The following is a 21,228-nucleotide window of genomic DNA, read 5'->3' on the forward strand; positions in this document are numbered from 1 at the left end:
ACCCCCGTCCTTCATGCAAAGGCTTCCTCCACCTGCCCCCTCAGCCCTGAAGTTCATCACCTCCAACCAAATGGAATAATTCCACCAGGTAGTGTTAAGTGTTACCTACCTCACCTATCCCCTGCCAACCCATTGAACCATTAAAGGGGATGTGTTATGAGCTCTGTTATTTCTGAATTCTATTTTTTTTTTAGACTGTAAATGTTGTATAATTTAAGGAGCTCTGGGGGAAAGTCATCTTGAGAATGTGTCTGAGAACCACGATGTACGTCTGCAAAATGGGTGGCAGGCTCACTAAAATTAGAGGCTGGGAGGGATCTGGTGGGAAGGGGTCAGTGTCATCCTTTGAGCCCTTTCCCAGATGGGGAAACTGAGGCCCAGGGGAAGCAAAGGGTCTTGTCCAAGGGCACGCGGTCAATGAGGGACTGCCCCTGGCTTTCTCTAGGGTGGTGAAGTGGTTGGGGCAGGGTGGGAAGGAGTGAGGAAGCTGCCTAGTGAGGGGCACAGAGAGGAAGGGAGGCAGGAAGGCCGAGAGGGGCCAGAGGCCACCCTAGCTGCAGGAGTCTGAGGGCAGGTTCGGGTGGGAAAAAGGAAGGTGAGGGGAAGGCAGATTACTGGGGGAGGAAGGGACACGCCCCCATCCTCATGAGAGCAGCCCTTCAAATCACTCCAGAAATCTTAGCATTTATAAAAACTGGCAGATTTATTCCACAGGGGCCCATTTTCAAGAAGCTAAAGGTGAAGGTGGGAGAGGGGAGGTTTCCTCCCCTTTTCCTTTCCCCCTCATCTTTTTTTCCCCAGGGGGTAAAAATGGCCTGGACCCCAAAACCTACCGAAATAAAAAACCAAAAAATTGAGGTTCTAAAAAGTTACAGCATCTTAATTCCTCATAGAAAAGGGGAAGGAGCCAGAGGGAAGGGAGGTCCCTGGGGTGGGGGGAGCTGCCCCCAGCCTGATGGGACAACCCCCCTTAAATAGCTGTCCCAAGTGGGACAAGCCAGGGGCACAGCATTTAAAAACTCCCCACATCCCATTTTATCAAAACCAAAGAGAAAAAACATTTCCTCCCCCCCAAACCTAAATATATATATATATACTTTTTTTTCTTAAAAAACAAAACTTCAAAGGCATTAAGCGTTAAAGTGAATCTAGAACAAGGGAATGTGAAATTCCCTCCTTCCTTCCCCCTTACTGTGGGGTTAATTGGTACATCCCCAGCAGAGGAACCAGCCCCAAGAGGATGGCAGAGGGGAAGGACCAAAGGGAGCAAAGGGTGGGGGCCTCCCCAGCCAATCAGCAGCCAGTATGGGTGTGGGCATGGTGCCAGGGAAGCCACACCCCCTTGGAATTTTCCAAGTGAGATAGGGAGTGGGGAAGACGCATTCCTGTGTAGTCTTCAGCCAATTCCAAGTCAAGTTGAGGCAGGGAAAGCAGGGTGACAGGCGGAGGGCGTGTGCGGAAAGGAGAAACTGGATCTTCTGGGGCCCTGTGGTCAGGGGGAGCCCCGCTTCCTCAGCTCCTGGACAAAGGCTGGAAGGAAACTGGGCAGAGGTCAGGGGCACAGCTTCTTCCCCCTTCCCTTCCAAAACAGGGCTTTCCAAGGGACATGATGCCTCCAAAATAAATAAATGTTTAAAATAAAAAACCACCTCACCTTCAATTATTTCCTCTTTCATTTTCTGCAGTTCCTTCCTCACCTCTTCCAGAAGCTCCTGAAAATGATGGGGTACCAATCAGGAAGGGTACTTGGACTTGCAAAAGTGAATCCCCCCTTTCTTAATGACTGAGGGGCCAGAAGAAGGAGGTTCAAGACCCCTATTACACACACACCATGACATCACTGGCAAGGCCACAAAGTGAGAATTCTAGGGGAGAATTCTGGATCCTTGGAGCCAGAAGGAAAGTACTGGAGAACATCCAGTACCAAGGCTGGCAAATACATTGCAGTCTCCTGCCACCTCCAATTGGTGATAAATGTCTGGGTCCAGTGTACTGAAAAGGATTCTGGGTACTCAACAGAAGTGAGTCCAGTGATAAGATTAGTAAGGTCTGTCATGGGCACTGGGTAAGGTGGTTATGGTGTCTGTGTCATCCCTGACATGATCCAATCTCTCTCCATTTCTCAGACTGGAAAACTGAGGTTCCCAAGGCCTTTTCTAGAATCACATGGCAGGTCAGTGGCAGAGTCTGGACCCAGATCTCCTTTCTATCCCCTGGACCTCACTCCCAGTCCTTTCCCCAAGCTACCTGTTTCACCCTCTCCAGGTCTGACTCATCACTGGAGCTGGGCGTAGAGGGTTGGGCCTCGGAAGTGGTCACTGAAGAAGATGACTTCATCCTGGGAGAGTTGGTGTGGTTTGGGGCGGAAATGAGGTTAGAGAGAGGGTCTGCCTCCCCTGCCTCCCATTCCAGGGGTCACACAGTGTTCCTCCCTACAAATTCGGCAAATTCAACTATTTTGGGGGGTGGGGCCCCAGTATTGATGGCCCACCTTGGCAAGGTTGTGCTGTTCTTCTCCCAGGGTCTCCGCACAGATTCTAGGGGACAGGCAATAAATCAAAAAGATCAGGGACAAGGAATGCCCTGCCTCAATCTTTCTCCCCGAGCCTCATCAGCCCCTGTTCAAAGAACCATCTCAGGAGACTACAATCCCCAGCACTGTTTGTACAGACTCTCCCATCGAGGTGTGTTATATGTGAGAAGCGGGCATCCTGGGACTTGTAGTTCCTGTGACTAGACTGGGCTCTCACTCACCACTGTGGGCTGGGACTCTGGCCTCTGGCTCCTCCTGCTGGTGGGAAATAAAACTGTCATGAGCCAAGGGCTTCCCTGGTGGCGCAGTGGTTAAGAATCCACCTGCCAATGCAGGGGACACGGGTTTGAGCCCTGGTCCGGGAAGATCCCACGTGCCACGGAGCAACTAGGCCAGTGTGCACCAACTACTGAGCCTGCACTCTAGAGCCCGCGAGCCACAGCTACTGAGCCCATGACCCACAACTACTGAAGCCCGCGCGCCTAGAGCCCGTGCTCCACAACAAGAGAAGCCACGGCAATGAGAAGCCTGCACACCGCAACCAAGAGTAGCCCCCGCTCGCAGCAACTAGAGAAAGCCCGCGCGCAGCAACGAAGACCCAATGCAGCCAAACATAAATAAATTTAATAAATTAAAAAAAAAAAAGAAACTGTCATGAGCCAGCCCCCCACCCCCGACACCGCACCTCTGCTCATTTTCCTCCTCCACCTTCAAACCTAGCCCATCCCTGTCACAGCCCCCTCCCCGATATTCCTACACAAACGGTACATCCTAAGGGGTATATGGCAGGAAGAGCCCCTGACCCACATTGGCAGATTCATCCTTGGCGGTTTTCTCCCCAACTTGTGTGGCTTTCCTTCTGTAAGAGAGAAAGGCAAAAACAGATGGCTTCAGCCCTCCCTCAGCCACTCAACAATTCCCTTCCTCGGAGCTCTAGAAAGGTGGATTCTAGCGTGCAGACTTCTGGAATTTGTCAGGGCTAAGAAAATTTTAGTTTTAGAAGTTAAAGAGAGTACTGCTCTCGAACTGGGGTGGGGCTCTCCGATTCCCACGTTTGGGAGTAACACAATTCTAAGGGCGAAGTTCCCAGGTTCTGAGGCAGGATCTCCTAAGGTCCTGGAATTCTGGGGTTTAGAACATTCCAGAGGCTACCTGGGTGGTTGCAAACCTCAGCCATCTCAGGAGAATGCAATCCCCATCATTATATCCCAAACCTGGCTATCAAAGGGCGAACTTTCACCCAAAGAAACCAACTAACTGGGAATCTGAGCCCTCCCCCCAACCCGGCCCTACTGAACAGGAATCTCCAGGTGGTAACTGCTGGTCTGAGGGGTGTGTTCCAAGGGCTTTCTGCGGCTCTTGAGGGCTCCAGGCTCAGGCTCACCTCCGGGCCAGCATGGCATTCATCTCTTCCATGAGCCCCCCGCCCGTGCTTCGACTGCTCTCAACTTTGGAGGCCAAGGGCCCCCCTGAGGCCTCCTCCTGCTGGAGAAATTACAAAGAGGTGGGGGCTTTACAGGCGGGCCTCCTGGCCTTCCAGCCCTCCTGTGAGGCTCCGAGGAAACTCTGGCCTCATCCCATTATAATACCAGGCCCCGTCAACCCACACCCGCCTTGCCTGCCCCCCTCACCTTGCTGACTTTCCTGAGTTTGGCTCCGGCAATGGCTGCGGCCAGGCCGGGGGCCCCAGTCCCTCCACCACTGGGGCCTTGTGCTGTGGGGAGAGGGGGCGCAGGGGGTGGGCCTCCCCCTGCTCCATGCCCCCCAGCCGAGATCCCCGAGGAGGAGAGACCAGGGGGTGGGGGGGGACCCGGAGGAGGGGGAGGTCCTGGAGGCGGGGGTGGTCCCCCAGCTGTGGGAGCAGCTGGGCCTCCTGTAAGAAACACGAAAAAGGAGGGGTGCTGAGAGAGAAGCCTTATTCTCTGTTGTCCGGCTGGCGCACCCCCTCCTCTGGGGTGGTCACCCGAGCCCCGAGGCCATTCAAGCAATCACCTGCGTTGGAGACCCTGCGTTCCCGCTCCATGAGCTCCGACTGCTGCTGCCTGGGGAGGGAAGGCGAGCTGCCATCACTCAGAGCCCCAGGCTGGCCAGCAACTTCCCGGATCGCCCCTCAGAGGTCTCCAGCAAGGCTGGCTCCTAAGCCCCACTCATGTCCTCCATTCCCCAGGGGCCAGGAAAGGGTTGCAAGGGGAGGACAGGGACAGAGCGAGAGCAAGAGGCGAGCAATCTAGTCCTCAGACTGTCAAGAACACCAGAATACAGAACACCCAGGATCCTCTAGACAACCAAATTCTGGACTCTGGGAATCTGGGGGACCAGGATTTGAAGGGTCAGAAGGTTCTGCAACTCTGGTTGTCAGGAGTTTTTCAAACTCCAGGAGGTGGGGGGTTTCTGAAAGAGGTCCGTTTCTAGTCCCCTGGGAGTTGGAACATTCTGAAAACTGCAAGTTGGAGAGGTCTGAACTCTAGGAGTCAGGGGTTCTGGAACAATCTACAACTCGGGCAGCAGTAAGGTTCCCCACCCAGGGACTGGCCCCACCTTTTCTGTTGCTCCATCTCCTCTGGGGAGGGGCCGTTCTGGACAGACCAAGTGGGCGGTGCCGTAGGCAGTGTCGGTGGGGGCGGAGGCCCACCTCCTGGAAGGTGAGAGTAAAGGCTGCTGAGTCACCCAGGAAGCGGGCGCCACCCCTCAGCACGTTCCCTCGGCTCTCCCGGGCCTCCCAGGGACTCTGCGATGAGGGGTCGGCACGAGCTTCCCCTGACTGAGCTGATGTAAGGTGGGTGCTGGGAGGATGCCCAGGTCACAGGCAGAACAGCAAAGGCCCAGAGAGGGGAGCCGCTTGCCCCAAGTCCTGCAGACCTGAATTTGCAGGAACAAGGCTTGAAATCAGGCCCACTCCGGCATCCAGGCTCTTAGGGCACCTGTCACAGCCGCTCAGACTGCCCCACCTGAAGACCCAGGAAAGGCTGAGAGCCTGGTCCTCCCCCCGCTTCAGGCCTCTGGCTCCCATGTATTTTTCTGTGCCTCGGACAAGCAGGCCCCTCCCCACTAGCCCTGAAGCCGCTCCAGGAAGCAAACACCTCCGCCATTTGGTGATTTGTGACCCCACATGCAGAGCCGTCACTTTGCTCCTCAAAGTGTACTGTTTATGGACCGGTAGCCTTGGCGTCACCAGGGAGCTTGTTAGAAGTACAGAGGCTCAGGCCCCGGCCAACCCAACTGAATCGGAATCTGCGTTTCTCCTAGATGATTCGTGGGCACATTCCAGTTTAAGAAATACCAACTGGAGGTTTTTTCTTAATACTGTTGCCTGAAAACTAACCGATGATGACATAAGTCAGTATAATGGTTACCTGGGGAAAGGGCACAAGGAACTTTCTGGAGGCTGGAAATATCTATATCTTGATCTGGGAGGTCACACAGGAGTGTGCATGTGTAAAAATTCCTGGAGCAAAATGTACTCTTAGGAACCATGCGTTTTATACGTGGGTGCACTCGGGGCACAAGGAACCCACAAAACCCTCATAATAATTCTCCACAGAAGTTGTCAATTGGCCTCATTTTCAGATGAGTAAACTGAGGCCAAGTGGTGAAGTGGCGGCCCCAGGCCACACGGCAGGGCTCAGTGGTCCCCTCTGCCCGCTCTCTCTAACCTTCCAATGCCTCTAGGGCGCTGGCCATGCCGGCGGCAAACTGTGTTGCATCCTCCTTGCTGCCGAAGTTGAGGCCCCAGACCTGGCGGGCGTCACGCCACTGGTGGAAGTTGGGGGTGGCCTGGTTATACTTGACACCCCGGACGATGGCGCAGTTGATGACCACCTGGCAGGGGGGGGAAAGTGGGTGAGGAGTGGTGGGGCGCAGCGGGTGGAGGGGGCGGGGACGGAAGCCTCACCTGCTGGTCTGGCTGCATCTTCCGGCCGACCACCCGGAAGGAGTTGGCAGTGGGGTTATGATAGATCTGGACGCGGCTGAAGGCCTGGGGGCCCGTGCCAGCAGGCAGCCATCGCTTGTTGCTGTCATCATAGAGCATCACAGTGGCCCGGCTGGAGCAGACAACCGTCTCACTGCCCGGAGGGAGGAAAGGGGAGAGAGGCCAGTTAGCTGAGGGGAGCCTGGCACCCTCCCTCCAGGGGCCGGTCACCTTCTCCATCTGGGGCCCCCTGGGAGAGTAGGAGACACAAAGACAGTGTGAGAGGAAGAGGGACCCATGGAGAGGCAGAGGAAGACAGGCAGACGGGGAGAGAGGGCTGGGGACAGACCCTCGAAGAGACCCAGACAGGGAGACTGGGAGAGAAAAGACAGACGGGATAGAGAGACAGACAGACCGGGAGAGTCAGACAAAGAGACAAACAGGGGATGGGAGACAGACAAGGAAAGAGACAGACAGTCAGATGGGGGGAAAGAAGACAGGAAGAGGAAGAGTCAGACAGACTGGAAGAGACAAACATACAGACTGATGCAGAGAGACAGCTGAGAAAGGAATCAGACTGACGTAGCGGAGACAGACTGAAAGACAGACAGACAGAGGAGTAGTGGGGGAAAACAGATGGAAAGGCAGGGAGCAGAGAAAGATACAGAAATGGAGATACAGGGAGATGGAGAAAGACAGAGAGATGGACAGAGAGACTGAGGCAGTCTGAGAGATGCAGAGTGAGCTGGAGGACGGGGCCTGGGAGAAGCGGATGGAAGGGGCGGGGCAGGAGCTCTGGGCAGTGCTGGGAACCAGCCCCTGCCTGGTGCCCTTGGAGCCTCAGTTTCCCCATCTCTGCTGGGGTGCTCGGAGCCCCCCCTTCCCCCAACCACCTCTCCCCACTCAGGAGGAGGAAGCTGAGGCTTAGGAGGGGAAGGGTGAGGCTTGCAGCAAGTTGGGGACCAAGGCTAGATTCCTGCTGCCAACCCCGTCCCTCCGGCCCCCCTGGCGCCAACGGCCATCAGTGGACACTCACTGCTCCGTGTCAGGCAGGGACCCAGACAGCCCCGGCCCCACCCTCCAGGGCAGGAGAGCCTCACAGTGGTCTGTCCTGTCCGCAGATCCAAGACCAGGCCTGGGGTGCCCAGAAGGAGTGCCTGCCCCAGCCTGGGGATCAGAGGCTTCCTGGAGGAGGTGACATCTGACTTAGCCTTGTGGGGAGGGGGTCAGTAAACTGGTTCAGGGTTCAGGATCTGATATCCACGGATGTAGGTTCAAATCCCCGTTGGGCCACCTACTCCGTATGACTCAGGCAAGCAGCCTTCCCACATGAGAGAAGGCATCTTCCTTGCCTGCAGACTGGGGAAATGACAGACCCCACCTCCCCCAGGGCAGTGGGAGAAGTAGATGAGTCTGGACATGTAAAGTGCTTGGCACAGTGCCTGGCATGTACTGAGTGCTGAGTAACTGTCAGCATCCTTTCCACGGGCACCCTGAACAGGTACCCCTGGGTCCCTGGACAGCCACATCCCTCCCACCCCCTACCAGTCCTTCTGGGGAGGTTCAATGCCCTCCTCCCCCAGTGGGGAAACTCAGGCTCCCAGACAGGAAGTGACTTGCCCAAGGTCACACACAAACCAGGGGGAAGCAATGGTCCCCACCCCCACCGGACTTTTTCCTGAAAAGAAGAAGTTGGTGGTCAGAGGTTTCCGGGGAGAGAAATTATACCCCACAATGGCTCTGTCTCTACCAGGGCTGGGGGCTGGTGCATAACACTGACGCTGTAAAAGACAAGGCAGGGAAAGCCCCTCAGCAGACCCAGATCCGGGTTCCTAGGCCAGGAAGCTGAGGCCCCAGACCCTCCCCCCAGGTTTACATAATTGGGGCACCTCCCTCTTATCAGGCACTTCAGCTGCTCAGATGCCCTAAGCCCTTTCCTCAGAGTCTCTCATTTTACTCTCACTGCAGCCCTTCTAGATGGGCTATTTCATCCTCATTCTGCAAGGACTACAAACAGAGGCCCAGAAAGGTTGCGTGACTCGCCTGTGGTCACACAGCTAGTAAGTAGCACAGCAAGGGTTTGAACCCAAGCCACCTGGCTCCCAAGTCCACAATCTTAACCACCGGGGACTGTGTGGGCCCTACCCAAACACCAGGTGCTGTTTCCAGACAAGTGCAGCCTCAGGGGCTCTTTCTGGCTTCCACTGCCCCTGGCAGGGCAGGGTTAAGGCCTCGCCCACACCTGCCACCCACACCCAGGGCAGACTCTGCCCAGGTGCCCGGGGCCTTCGTTGCTACCCAACCCTGGCTGCACTTTGCTCTCCCAAGCGACCCTGCCCTGCTGAGTCTCTGGACTGGCCAGAGAGCTGGATGTCTGCAGAATGACCCCAGACTGGTCTTGTCCCTCTCCAGGCTGTGGTGTCCCCATTACAGCAAAAGGATCCTGTTAAAACACAAGTCAGATCGTGCCCCTCCTCTTCTTGGAAGCTCCCGTGGCAGCTCCCACAGAACTTTTATTCTGGCCAAGTTCTCTCCAGGGCCTTCGTGATCTGTGTGATCTCTGATCTCATCCCTTCTTTCCCCCCAGCTTGCTGTTCCAGCCCCACTGGCCTCCGCGCTGCTCCTTCAACGTGCCAGACACATTCCTACCGCAGGCTGGTGCTCTTGTTCTCCCTCATCCTGGATTTTCACCTCCTTCAGGTCGCCACTTAGCCGACACCTCTTCCAGGAAGCCCTCCCTGACTACACTATCTGGAAAAGCTCCTCTCCCTCTCACTGCACGTCCCACGTTTCATAGCACCTGATCCCTGCCTGACAGATCCCTGTCTCCCCTACCAAAAGGTCAGGACCATGAGGGCTGGGATTTTTGTCCTTTCTGCTGTGTCCTCGGAACCTAGAATCATGCCTAGGACATAGTAGGTATCCAAGAGTTGTTAAATTAGCCATCTATAAAAAAGGAAAAGCTTTTAACAATGGCAGCTGGTATTTATTGGTTAGCCTGTGTACCAGACATTGTTCTAGGTACTGAGCTGCAAGTTCCACAGTGAACCTTGCAATGACCTCATGAGATGGACTCTGGTGCTCACCCTTTTTACAGATGAGGAACTGTGGCCACAGAGAGGTGAAGACAGTTATCCCAGGTCGCGCAGCAAACAAGCAGAGGGGCTCATATCTGAACCAAGTTCCCCACCACCACCACCACCCCCCCCGGCAATGTTCTTAACCTTATTTAAAGATGAGAAAACAGCTAAGCTGATTTTTTTTTTTTTTAAGGCAAGGTATAAAGTGGTGTGTATCAGAAGTATTTTTTTTTAAAAAAAGAAAAGGTGGGGAGGATATAAATACCTCTGCACACAGAGTGGTGATATATGCAGAAGCTGCTTCTCAGGTGACTAACCGTGGCTGCCTCTGAGGCACTGGGGACCTGGGGGCCTGAGGAGGCAGGAAGTGGACATTTTGTACCGTTTACCTTCTTGAATTGCTTGATTATGACTTTTCTTTTCATTTTGTTTTAACATGGGCTGGTATTACCTATAAAAAACGAATTCATTACTTAAGTTCAAAAAATAAAACTATAAACTAGGCAAAAAGCTAGAATGGAAAAATCCCACAGCCAGGAAGCAGGGAGTGAGATGGAAATGGGGTCTGCCTAATTCCAGTGGTCTCTGGGGTCTCATACCCTCAATTGGACATGAGAGCCTTAATCCCCAACCAGCCCAGAACTCTCCCACAAGTCCTCCCATTCTGGTAAACTCTAGCATGTGGTAGATAAAAGAAGGTTCAAGTCACCCCCTCGCTGTGTGGCTTCCCGTCTCTGAACCTCAGTTTCCAGCCCTGGAAGCCATAACTCACTGGGGTTTGGTAAGGATTGAAAGAGATTTAAAAAAGCCCTAAGCACAGGACTTGGAATTTGGCAAGGATTCATATGAGGGAGCTGAGAGGCAATATAGGAGGGAGAGAGCTTCTCATCACGGGAGGCAATCAAACATAGTCACTCTAGTTTACTCAAACCTTCCATATTAGAGGCTTGCCCTTCCTTTCACCCCTTCATCCTATAGCCCCTTAAACCGCAAAACTTGTGATCTACCCCCCAAAGCCCCAGGCACACACAACCTTTCCAAACTACAAATCTTTGAAGAAACCCTGGATAGAAACTCAGATGTAGGGTCTGCAGGGCTTGTATGGGTTCACTCTAGTCCTTCCTCCCTGACAGGCCTCAGTTCCCCATAAGTGATTAGGAAGGTAACTGGGTTCCTTTTTGTTTATCAGCATTATCTTAAGTGTTGGTACAGTGAAAGCACGTTACTTGTAGTATTATTATTTTTTTAAAGGCCACTAAAGGTTTGATTTTCCTTTTTCTCTAATAGTATAATACTCTGGAAAGAGGCCTGGGTTCAAATTCAGGCTTGCCCACTTCCAATCTGACTTTAATAGGCAATTTGCTTAATTTCTCTGTGCCTCAGTTTTCCCATCTGGGGAAGGGGGACGGTTCTAATAGTATCAATCTCTTAGAATTGTTGTGAGGATTAAATTGAATCAGGCACCTAGTACAGTGCCTGGCACAAAGTAGATGCTTGATCAGATGGTCTCTCATTATTTTAAAAAAAACAACAACAATAATAATTACTATTATTGGAAGAGGAAAGAAATGAACCAAACACTTCTTGAGTCCCTTCTGCCCTGAGATTCTCAGACCTCTGCCCCACTTCCCAGAATTCCAGCTCAGAGTCCCGGACACAGCAGACACTCAACAAATATTTGTCAAACTGGGAGAAAAGGAACTGTATCTTGTAATTTTCCATCTTAACATCCTCTCTTCCAACTGCCCCCAAGACTGTCCCCAGCCAAATCAGCCAGAAATCTGAGGATCCCAGCCCCCTCCCCTCCCTCAATACTGCTTAGGAATTTCTGAGGGATCTTGGGCCAGGCCTTTCTCTCTTTGAGCCTCAGTTTCCCCAGCTGCCCCCAGACAAGGCCATGGGGCTTTCTGAATCCTTCCTAGCTGTCCTGGGAGAAGGGGCACAGCCCAGTAAGTCGGGTGTGGCCATCAGAAGGGAAGACCCCTCAGGAGGTGGGAGTAACTCTCTGGTGAGACAGGCATCAGCTCGACTTCTGCCCACCTCCCAGGAGGTGGGAGGTTTGGTCGTGGCCAGCAGTAGGGGGGCCTTGTGGGAGGGCCAGGGCCTCGGGGACTGGGGGCGGGGAGGCTGGCCCAGACATTGCTCCTGCCCTTTTACGGTCTCAGTGAGTGAGGCAGCACTAACTCGGACATCCGCCATCCGCCTTCCACCGTGCCTGGGACCGGAAACGCGGCGGGGTGGGGGGGGTGGGGGGGAGGCAAGGGGCGGGGCTGGGGGGCAGTGGGAGAGGAGAGACCCCCAGGAAGAAGGTGAAGGAAGAGAGCCTGACTCCCGAAAACCGCCCCCTCTCCCGGGCCAGACCTTGAAGGGATGTTGCTATAATGGGGGAAAGGGTAGGCAGGAAGTCTTGTGGGTGTCTGTGGGTGCCCCCTTGCTCCAAATTTTCCAGCAATCCCTTTACAGCAGAAGGAACAAATGTACGAGGGGGATTCTCTACTGACCGTAAAAACGAATGCCACCCTATGTCAGAGGGCAGGGGTATGGGGAATGTGGGAGGATGTGGGCGCCAGGGGGTTAATCCCCAGCCGCCCCCAGGGGCCTCCCCCTCGAGCTGGGGGCTTTGGGGCAGGAAGTCTCTGACAGCGTAGAGGAAGGGAGATAGTATTGTCAGGCTCAGGCCTCAAGGGAGAGATTATGGGGGGCCAGGGGAAAGGGAGAATAAGGGGGGGCTAGTCGCGTCCCCCAGCCGCACGGGCCCCGCCCTCAGGTGAGCCCAGGAGTTTTGAGGGAGGCCCGGGAAAGACAAAATCCCTGGGTCCCTTCGGCCCCCAACCCCCAGGATTAAATTCCTGGGAAGATTGCTGGAACTCTCTGGGAAGCCTGGGTCCCTTGGGGAGAGGGCTATGACCTTGACGCTTTGCAACGCCCCCTCCTCCAACCGCACAACTCGGGACTGCTGGGGAAGGGGGGGCGGTGTTGAGAGAAGGGGGAGGCGCCGTGGTGGGGAAAGCAGCCGGCCCACGGCGCTCTTTGCCGGCCCCTCCCCACACCAGCTGTCTCGACAGGTGAGTCAGGAAGACAAAGGCCCCCCTTCCCCCAGCTGCCGCGCCCCCTCCCTCCCCAGGGCCGTGCAGGTTGGGGAGAGGGGCCGCCCTTCTGGCCCGGGGCCGGGGAGCCGCCCTCGGCCCAGAGCGCTCGCTCGGTCCTAGGCACAGCCTGTTTTAAGCAAATTGTGGGTGGGGAGCGGCGGGGGAGGGGAGTCCCAGCCAGACTCTGGAGGCTGCGTCTGGGTCCGTGGATCCGTCCACACCAACCTCCTCCACAGGAGGATGAGCGCCCCAAATTTAGGGGGTTAAGTACCCCCGAAGTTAAGGAGCAAGGTCGCTCTTGAGAAGACTTTTTCCAGCGCCACGTAAAAGGGGACCCCCGAAAACCAAAGTCTACGTCTCAATCTCTCTTCCAGGTCCCAGGGACCCCCAAACCGGCCCCCCACAATCCCTCTAGGGGCCGGGTTGAGATCTGGGGGGAGTCTGATCCCTGCCTAAATCCTAGCCTCCCTGCGGGGAGTATTTGCCAACTTCAAGGTCCTCTGAAAAAGTCTTTTAAAAATTCGGGAGTCCTTGGAGCGCCCCCAAATCTAAGGGCTCCCGGGAGAACCTCACCGGCACCACGCGGAGCCTTGAGAGTCAAGGGGAAGTGGTCAGTATTTGGAGCTCGTCAAAGGGGGCTCGGCCTCAAATCCGAGGTTCCCAGTGCCCGGTCCCCAAATACCAGCCCGGAGCAAGCTGGGGGGAGGGGGACAAAGGCGGGGCGGGAGCTCGCGCCGGGCGGGGAAGGGTCTGAAGGCAGTTCGAGGCTCACCTCATGGCTGCTCGGCGGGCGGGCGGAGCGCCCACGGGGTAGGTGCTCCCGGGGCGCCCCTGGCTTGAGGTTCAGGGGTTCAGGGCTGGCTCCAGGTTCTGCTCAGTCTCCCCCAGGGTCCCGCCCCATAGAGTCCGGCTTCCTGGGGGGAACGTGGACAGGGCCGGGGCGGGCCCTCGGGCGCTTCCTCTCTCGGGGGCTCTGATCGGGGGTCCCGGCAGCAGAAAGGGGGTGCGGCGTCCCCTCCCCGGCGCGCCCCCTCGGCCGGCGGCGGCTACAATGTTACTCTTACTACTGTACTTCTCTTCGCTACATTTCGTTCCAAAATTCCACTCCCCGCACCCATAATGCCCTGCGCCTTAAAGGGGCCGCGGACACCTCAAGGCGGTGAGGTTGAGGGGGGTGGAGGGCGCTTAAAAGGGCAACGCGGAACCTTAGACTTCCGCTATTTCCCTCTTCCCCAACGTTACTGCATAGCGATACACTCTGGGGGTCACCCCCCCAAATTAGAGGGGAAGTTTGATGGAGGGGAAGGGATCCTTCCTTGATCCTTCGTTCTCTCCCACGATGGAAATTCTTAGGGGAATATCAATGGGGGCACAATTTCTTCTCACCCTCCCCATCGACTTCTCCATTTCTTTACATTCTACTCAGTTTGGGGGGCGAAGAGGACCTTCTGGTCAAGCATAGATTCTCTCAAATTTTGTCCCTTAAATCCTGCCTTCGGAGCCCTCAACGGTCTCTCTCCACCAATTTATGAGGGATTACTAAGGGGCGAACCCCCTCCCCCGCCGAAGAGCGGAATGGGTGGGGAGGGGGCCCACCCCTCTCACTGCCCCCCCCGCTCCGCCCGCCCTGGGAAGGTGAGGAGGAAGTGGGCCGAGGGGGCGCGGCTGGCCGCTGACTCACAGCCGCAGGGTGTGTGTGGGGCGAGGCGGGGGTGGGGGTGGGGGTTATGGGGTGTGTGTGCGCGCGGCGCTGGACCTCGGTGGGAATGGGACTCCCAGTCCCTGTGTGAATAAGCCCCCTTGTCCCCTCTCCACGCACGCCCCGCCGTGACTCAGTTTCGTCTGCGGAGGATGGTGGGATCATTCAGCAATCCGAGGGAACGGAGGTGGGGGACCCTCCCTAAGCCGGCTCCCGGGAGCCCCCTCCCCCCACGCGCCAGATTCGGGCTGAGTCCCAACACCCTCCCAGGCTTCCGCCACTGGTCCTGCAGACTCCACCTTACGTGACGTCACCAATATGTTCACGCCCCTCTCGTAGAGCGCCACCTGGCCTGGGTAAGGTGCCTTAGGCTGGGGCAGGAAACTGGGGAATCAGTTCGACATTTAGAAATGGATAAATTGAGGCCTGGAGGCAGGAAGTAAATCTGGGGTATAGCCCTCTTGCCTGAGCCACCAGGACTCCAGTGGTGCAAGGTATGAGTGTAAAACAACTCTTGGGGCCCAGCTGACTAGGTGAGGGAATCAAGATTCCCAGGCTTTTTTTTTCCAAGAGGAATCTGCTGCTGGGTGCCGTTCCTGATCTCCTTCACCTCATTCTTCTAGGCCATGCTCTGACATTAATTCTTCTCTAAAGAATGGAGTAATCCTCTCCCCTTATCCACCCCACTCTGGGAAACCTTGAACCCTGATCTATGGTAGGTTATAATTGTTTCTCTGTGTGTCTCCTCAGACTGAGTTCTTTGGGGACAGAGGTAGACTTAATCAATTTCTGAGCCTTACTAACCCAGCCAGGCCCAGAACAGCAGCTCAACACACATTTACATTTATCCAACTGCATGAAAACCCCAGTTCTGTGTGACCATGGGTAATTCCTTTCTCCTCTCTGGGTCTCAGCTTTCCCATCTGTGAAATGGGAGGGGTGGTGCTTCTGTGTGCCACCTACACTATAGTCAGCAAACTTTTTCTATAAATGTCCAAATAGTAAATACTTTAGGCATATTAAACATAGGGCCTCTTTTGCATATTTTTTTACAGCCCTTTAAAAATGTAAAAACCATTCTTGGCTCAAGTGCTGTACAAAACAGGTAGCAAGACCCCTGCACTAGAGAAGCTCCTGCATATGTACACAGGAGCCTGATCAAGGATCTTTACGGCAGCAGTGACGTAAGGGCAAGAAATTGGAAACAACCTAAATACCCATCAAGAGGATGACGGATGGTGAAACCATTGCACGTCTCTTGTCTGAAGTGCTGAGTAGCAGCTAAAAAGAGTGAGGTGTTTGAGTGGCATGAAAGAAGTTTCCAACACATTATTGAGTAAAAGGAAACAAATTGCCAAATGATACATAGGGTATGAAAAAAATCAAGGAGACACCTAAGGTACCATATACATGTGTGTACATGCCCAATAAAAGGTCTTGAAAAATCCACTCCAAACTCACTGCAGGGGTTACCAGTAGGACACAGAATGGGATCGTGGAGAGTCTGATGGTCATAATCTCAAGCCTCATCTTGAAAATGCTGAGTTCAATCCTGCCTCTAGGCTTTCACACTGGCTGTTCCTTCTGCCCTGGGACACTCTTCCCTGGGGTTTTTGCATGGCTGGCGAGTTCTCTGTTAGGTTCCTGCTCAGTTGTCCCCTCCTCAGAGGTTTTCACTGACCCCCGTCTAAAGCAACCATCTCCAGGTGGAAAATGGAGTGGCAGTGGGTGAGGGATGGAGAGAGACTTCATTGTATACCGTTTTGTGCCCTCTGAATTTCAAACCAAGTGAACTTACCACCCATTCAAAAAATAACAATGTAAAAAACCCAGCATAGCTCCCCTAAGACATTTTCTTATCACGTCCCCCAGTTTCATTTTCCTTGAGATACTTGTCAGTGTCTGAGATGACCTTATTTATGGGTTCCCTTGTTTGCTGTCCCTCCCCCACTCCACCCCACACACTAGGTGGTTCCAGGGGCAGAAACCTCAGTGGGTCTGCCAGGTTGATGGCCTGAGCAGGGCCTTGCACATAGCAGATGCCCCATACGTATTTGCCAAATGACTGGGCAAATCGTGTGTGCGGGGTTTTTTCCACAAGAAAAATGTATTTTGAATTATGTAATTAAAATTTAATTGTAAAAACTTTCCCCTACCTCCCCTCCAAACAGATGAAAAATAGGAAGGGAAGAGAAGGTTATTGAACTGGGTGATTTTCAGGGTCCATTCAGCTCGAAATATTTCAAAGACATTTGGTTTGGGGGTTTTGAGGTTTGGGGTTTTTTTGGGTTTTTTTTTTTTTGGGTCTAGCTGGTGGGCGGAATTTCCCCTCTCTCATAAGACCTTCTGTCTTATGAGAGGGAAGTAGGAGAAAGGGAAATAAACATTCTGGGGTTCCTCCATTGGTTTCTCTTCCTTCCGCTAGTCTGCATAGCTGGGGAAGGGGAGTTTTCTTCCTTAATTCCATTGAGGCCCCAGCTGGGCAGAGGGTCCCTAAAGGATGACAGCTGTCAGGCCTCCAAGTCCAAGGCAGAGCTTGAATGGGTGCCAGTGGGCTTCTCAGCCCCATTCTGCCCCATCTGTAACACAAAATGTGGAAGATGGTGAATAGGAACCCCTTCTTGCCCCTCAGCATTTACTCCCCTGTATTCTGGAAGCACCATTCCTATTTTTCCTCTGAGGAATCAGCATTCCCTATCTCTCATTTCCTCAGTTTTGGGTGGAGTGGACCCCAAGGCCAAGCGCTAGAGGATGGGCCTGTGACCCCAGCCCGGCCAATCAGAGACACAGAGACTGGTCAGGCACATGACCCAGTGTGGCCAATGAGAACCAGCCCTGGAAGCACGGCTGCAACTACTGGGAAACTGGCATGCTCTCCCCACTGGGGATGTTAGTTTTCTGGGATAGAGCAGCAACTCTCTGCTACCTCATGTGGAGACGCTGCCTGGGAATGAAGCCAACTCAGAGAAAGGAAAACTAAGACAGTTCCTGATGACATCATCTGACAACCGGATGCAGTCATGCCTTAAGTCCCTATACTCTTCAATTACATGGCCCAGTAAACTCCCTGGTTTGTCTTCCCAGGTTGAATGGCATTTCTGTCACTCACAACTCAAAAGAATCCTGACAAAGACCTCCTTTCTGCTGCTGAGAAACCATCGCCAACCACCCCCACCCCCACCCCCACTCCGATTGGTAATAACCCAACTCCCTTCTCTGCCCTGCAAAGGCCTTCTGGTTTCCTCCCTCACATTTCCTCCCAGTCCCCCACCCCATACCTTAGTTTATGTGGCTCCACTCACCACCTCCTTGGACATCTGTAAATAGGCTATCTGGGCCTAATTCACAACCTCTCTCCTCTAAGACCTGGGCCACCCGAAGAGATGTCCTGGTGGTCTCTGCAGTGCAGTTAGCCCTTGGTATCGGTCATCAACATCCCTTGAGTTTTTCTGCCTTATTTCTGGATGGAAGGGGTGGTGCTTGGGATGGTGGGGCTTCACAAAGCAATGTTGGGGGCACATTTCTTGGAGGAGAAGCACAATCCCTTCTCCTCTGCTTCTGCATCACCACCGCCCGCTCCCCCCGCCGCACCAACCATCATGCCTAGCACAGGACCAGGTGTGAGAATTTATTACTATATCAGGTAAATTCCTGTCCCCTCTGGCCTCAATTTCCCCATCACTTAAAGAGGTGGCATGGGGGGGGCGCTGAATTACATGCTTCTAAGAGAAACATTCAAGAACACAGGGTCCTTACCACCCAGCGCTCTCCTGAGGCCTGGCAGAACTGAGAGTAAGCGTCAGCGATGACTGTGGCCCTGGAGAGCAAAGGAAGTCCCTCAGGAGGGGACCCTCCTCCTACCACCCATCCTCCCATTCCACCCCACCCCACCCCAACTCACTTGCAGTGGAGCCCTCCCCCAGGAGGTAAATCCGGGATGTCCTCAGAGGCCAAAGTCCTGAAAACTGTGTTCAAGCTGGGGGGCTCCTGGCCAAAGGCACACAGCTCTGAAAAGGAGGCAAGGATTGTGAGTTACCCTGCTTGCTGACCACCCCTTCCGCCGGGCTCCTGGCACCTGCTCACCTGCAACCCTGCGTCCCAGCGCTGCGTCCAGCACTAGCTCCTTCCTGATGGCCTCCTCACAAGGCCTGGGGGCCCCCGGGAAGCAGACCAGGATGCAGGTCATGTTGTCCAGGCTTCCCTGGAGAAGGCAGAGAAAAGAGAGCCTGGTGGAACACGGTTGAATGCCCAGCACAGGGCTCCATGCCCTAGGAAACAGAGTTTCCCAACACTCCCCTTGCTCTAGTGCCCCCTTCCCAATCTGGTTATGCCCATAACTCTAAAGTCCCACCCTTCTGTCAGTCTAAACCAGGCCTCTCACAAGGACCAATTCCTTAGACCACGCCCTCTCACTGTCCTAGCACCACCCTATTAAACAGAGCCACTTCCCTTTTCCAAAGCTCCTCCCACTCTGCTGTTGAGCTGTTCTTCCTTCTGCCACTAGTCACACCTCAGGACCCATCTTTAGGTCTAAGGGCTGTCCCATTCCAAAAGACCACGCCCTTTCTCGTAAATCCCTCCCACTTATCTATCGAGAACTACAACTTTTCCGTCTTGTCTCAAGGCTTCCCTCAGTCTCCGCTCCCTGCACATTTTGGCCCTGCCCCGTTCCAGCAGGCCCCGTCCCCTATTTGGAGTCCCACCTCTCCTTTTCTAGTTTTACTCTCGCCTCTGCATCAAAGCTCCTCCCCACTAAATCCCTTAGGTTCGTCCCTCTAAGATCGCAAGCCCCGCCCCCAGGACCTTGCAAAGACACGTGTCCAACAGCTGCGCGCAGAGAAGCTGTGGGGCCAAGCCCAAGCAGAGGCGAGACGCCACCAGTCCCGCCAGGGCAGAGCCAGACATGGCGTCCCACACACCATCAGAGGCCAGGAGCATGAATTCGTCCTCTGCTCGGCGTGCCAGGGCGGTCACTTCAGGCTCCGCGGAAACGAGCTGCAGTTCAGGGGGCCTTCCCGGAGCCTCTTTGTAGGCAAAGTCTCCCAGTGCTCGGGACACTGCCAGAGAGCCCTCGAGGCGCCGGCGGCTGATGGTGCCGCCCGCGTCATGGATGCGCTCGCGTTCCCGGGGATGGAGGGGCCGATGGTCTTCGGTGATGAAGGCCACGGCGCCGGCGCGACTCAGCACCGCGCGGGAGTCACCGCAGTGCGCCAGGTACAGAAAGTGCGGGGAAACCAGCAACGCCAAGGCGGTGGAGCCTCCCGGCTCGCCTCGGGGCCAGAGCGCGCGCAGGCGTGCGTCTGCGCTCAGAAAGGCGCGGCGCAGTGCTTCGCACACGCCCTCGGGCTCGCCGGGCGCTGGGCCCAGCGCCTCGAGCACGTAGCCCGGCAGGTGGCGCGCACCGAAGAGGGCGGCTCTCGTCCCACCGTGGCCGTCGAGGATCGCGAAGAAAGCCCAGCCCGGGCCCAGCCCGGGTAGCTCAAGCCAAGCGCAATGCGCGTCCTCCATGTGTGCGCGCCACCCTTGCACTGCGCTCGCCCCGAAGCTCAATCCCCAAGACGCCGCCGCACCCCCGTGCGGCCGCTGGGCGCATCGCGGCGCGTCCAGGAGGGACTGAGGCCCGTCGGGAGAGCTGCGCCTCTCCTCTGCCTCCTCCACCCTCTCTTGCTTGCGAGCTGGCCAGAGGAGACGTTCCAGCAGGCGGGCAAGGGCCGCCATCCTTCAGCCTGGGGATCAGGAAAGCTCCACCCTCTGCACCTGCTAACAGCCCCGCAACCCCGCAACCCCGCCCCCGTCACCTCCACTAATCCTCTGCACTGTGAAATTTTAAACCACCTAAATCTCCTTCCTATGCCCTGGACTTGCACTCAAGTCGAATCACTAGAAGGGATTGAACTCTTCGTTCTCCTCTCTTCCGCACTTTCAAAGTGAGGATTGGGGTTTGGGTCAGGGAAAAAAGATAATAGTACCAAACTAGCATTTACCATGAGCTACACACTGTTATACATCATCATCTCCAATTTACCGAAGAGGAAACTGAGTCACAGAAGTAAACAGTGTTACAGGGAAACAATCTCTAGAATCCGTTTTCTCAACACAACACTCGGCTTCGGCTGCCCAGCCCGACTCTGTTCAATCTCTGCCCACATCAGTGGTCCCATCCGGGTTCCAAAAGCTTTACATGCTTAATTTTGTTATTTCGACCCCTCCCCTCTCCTCGCCTCACTCCAGGTTCAGCTCACCTTCTGGGCAGCACCACTACCCTTGATTGTTCTGCCCTATTCCCTCTAGGCCACGCCTCTAGCTCCTCAGTCTCGGACTGACCCCACCCAATTTAGAACAATTCTAAATTGGCTTAAACCTCCCCAAGTCTGAGTTCCTCCCCTTGTCTCAAAACTTTCCGAGTAGTTTCTTCCCGCCCCCTTTCCCACTCCCATTGAGAATCTAGGCTTATACCTCTACCTCTCAGCGGTAAAATCTTTATACCCTCCCCTCAATGCCACCTCTAGCTCCACCCCAACCCACTCTGAGATCCACGCCCCCATCCTCTCCGCCTAGGCTCCTTCATCATCATTTCCCGGAGCCCCTCACGCTACCCTCGGTCCCGCTTCTCTCCCCCTAAAGGCCCCGCCCTCTTCTGTCTAGACCCGCCCTTCAGACCGCCTTCCAGGCCTTCTCGACAGGTAGCCTACGGTCCTAGCTCCGCCCCTCTATTAGGAAGGCCACGCCCACCTCCATCCTCCCGGGTGTTTCCCCTCCCCCTCCCCCTCCCTCATGTTCCGCCCCCCGTTCTCTGGCCCCGCCCCCGGGCCCCGCGCTGCAGTCGCCCCACAGCGGCCCCGCCCGCCACCGCTGAGCCGAACCGAGGGCGGCGGCGGCGGCGGCGGCGGCGGCGGCGGCGGTGGCGGCTGCTGGAG

General features: G+C 55.2%; 2 protein-coding genes across 5 annotated transcripts; both read right to left on the reverse strand.

The window, feature by feature from the left end:
- Nucleotides 1–684: 684 nt before the first annotated feature.
- VASP (vasodilator stimulated phosphoprotein) lies at nt 685–13,689 on the reverse strand. Of its 4 annotated transcripts, none has more exons than XM_082677339.1 (13): nt 13,385–13,689; nt 6,426–6,597; nt 6,187–6,352; nt 5,072–5,168; nt 4,526–4,575; nt 4,165–4,406; nt 3,918–4,015; nt 3,341–3,392; nt 2,755–2,788; nt 2,492–2,537; nt 2,248–2,338; nt 1,655–1,712; nt 685–1,530 (listed from the first exon to the last, which is right to left on the reverse strand). In XM_082677339.1, exons 1-13 carry the CDS (start codon nt 13,387–13,389, stop codon nt 1,493–1,495), a joined length of 1,149 nt encoding a protein of 382 aa, XP_082533465.1. In that variant the 5' UTR covers nt 13,390–13,689; the 3' UTR covers nt 685–1,492. The 4 variants fall into 4 exon arrangements, with proteins under 4 accessions (XP_082533465.1, XP_082533463.1, XP_082533464.1 ...); XM_082677337.1 differs by having other exon boundaries at nt 2,755–2,791; XM_082677338.1 differs by having other exon boundaries at nt 3,918–4,018.
- Nucleotides 13,690–16,684: 2,995 nt separating this feature from the next.
- On the reverse strand, nt 16,685–20,029 carry PPM1N (protein phosphatase, Mg2+/Mn2+ dependent 1N (putative); the record flags this gene model as incomplete). The annotated part of the gene is made up of 5 exons (XM_082677484.1): nt 16,685–16,890; nt 18,068–18,128; nt 18,213–18,318; nt 18,395–18,512; nt 19,115–20,029. 5 exons carry the CDS (start codon nt 20,027–20,029, stop codon nt 16,822–16,824), a joined length of 1,269 nt encoding a protein of 422 aa, XP_082533610.1. The 3' UTR covers nt 16,685–16,821.
- Between the last annotated feature and the right edge of the window lie 1,199 nt (nt 20,030–21,228).

This window comes from Grampus griseus, assembly GCF_964374135.1.
Source record: "Grampus griseus genome assembly, chromosome: 19".
In the NCBI taxonomy this organism is placed as follows: Eukaryota; Metazoa; Chordata; class Mammalia; order Artiodactyla; family Delphinidae; genus Grampus; species Grampus griseus.

Bases quoted from the DNA above. Each gene is read 5' to 3' on its own strand.
- VASP (XM_082677336.1), bottom strand. The intron at 3,393-3,917 runs GTGAGCCTGAGC...TCTCTCTTACAG, and splicing joins AATGCCATGCTGGCCCGGAG to AAGGAAAGCCACACAAGTTG. The intron at 1,713-2,247 runs GTAGCTTGGGGA...CATCATTTTCAG, and splicing joins ACCTGGAGAGGGTGAAACAG to GAGCTTCTGGAAGAGGTGAG.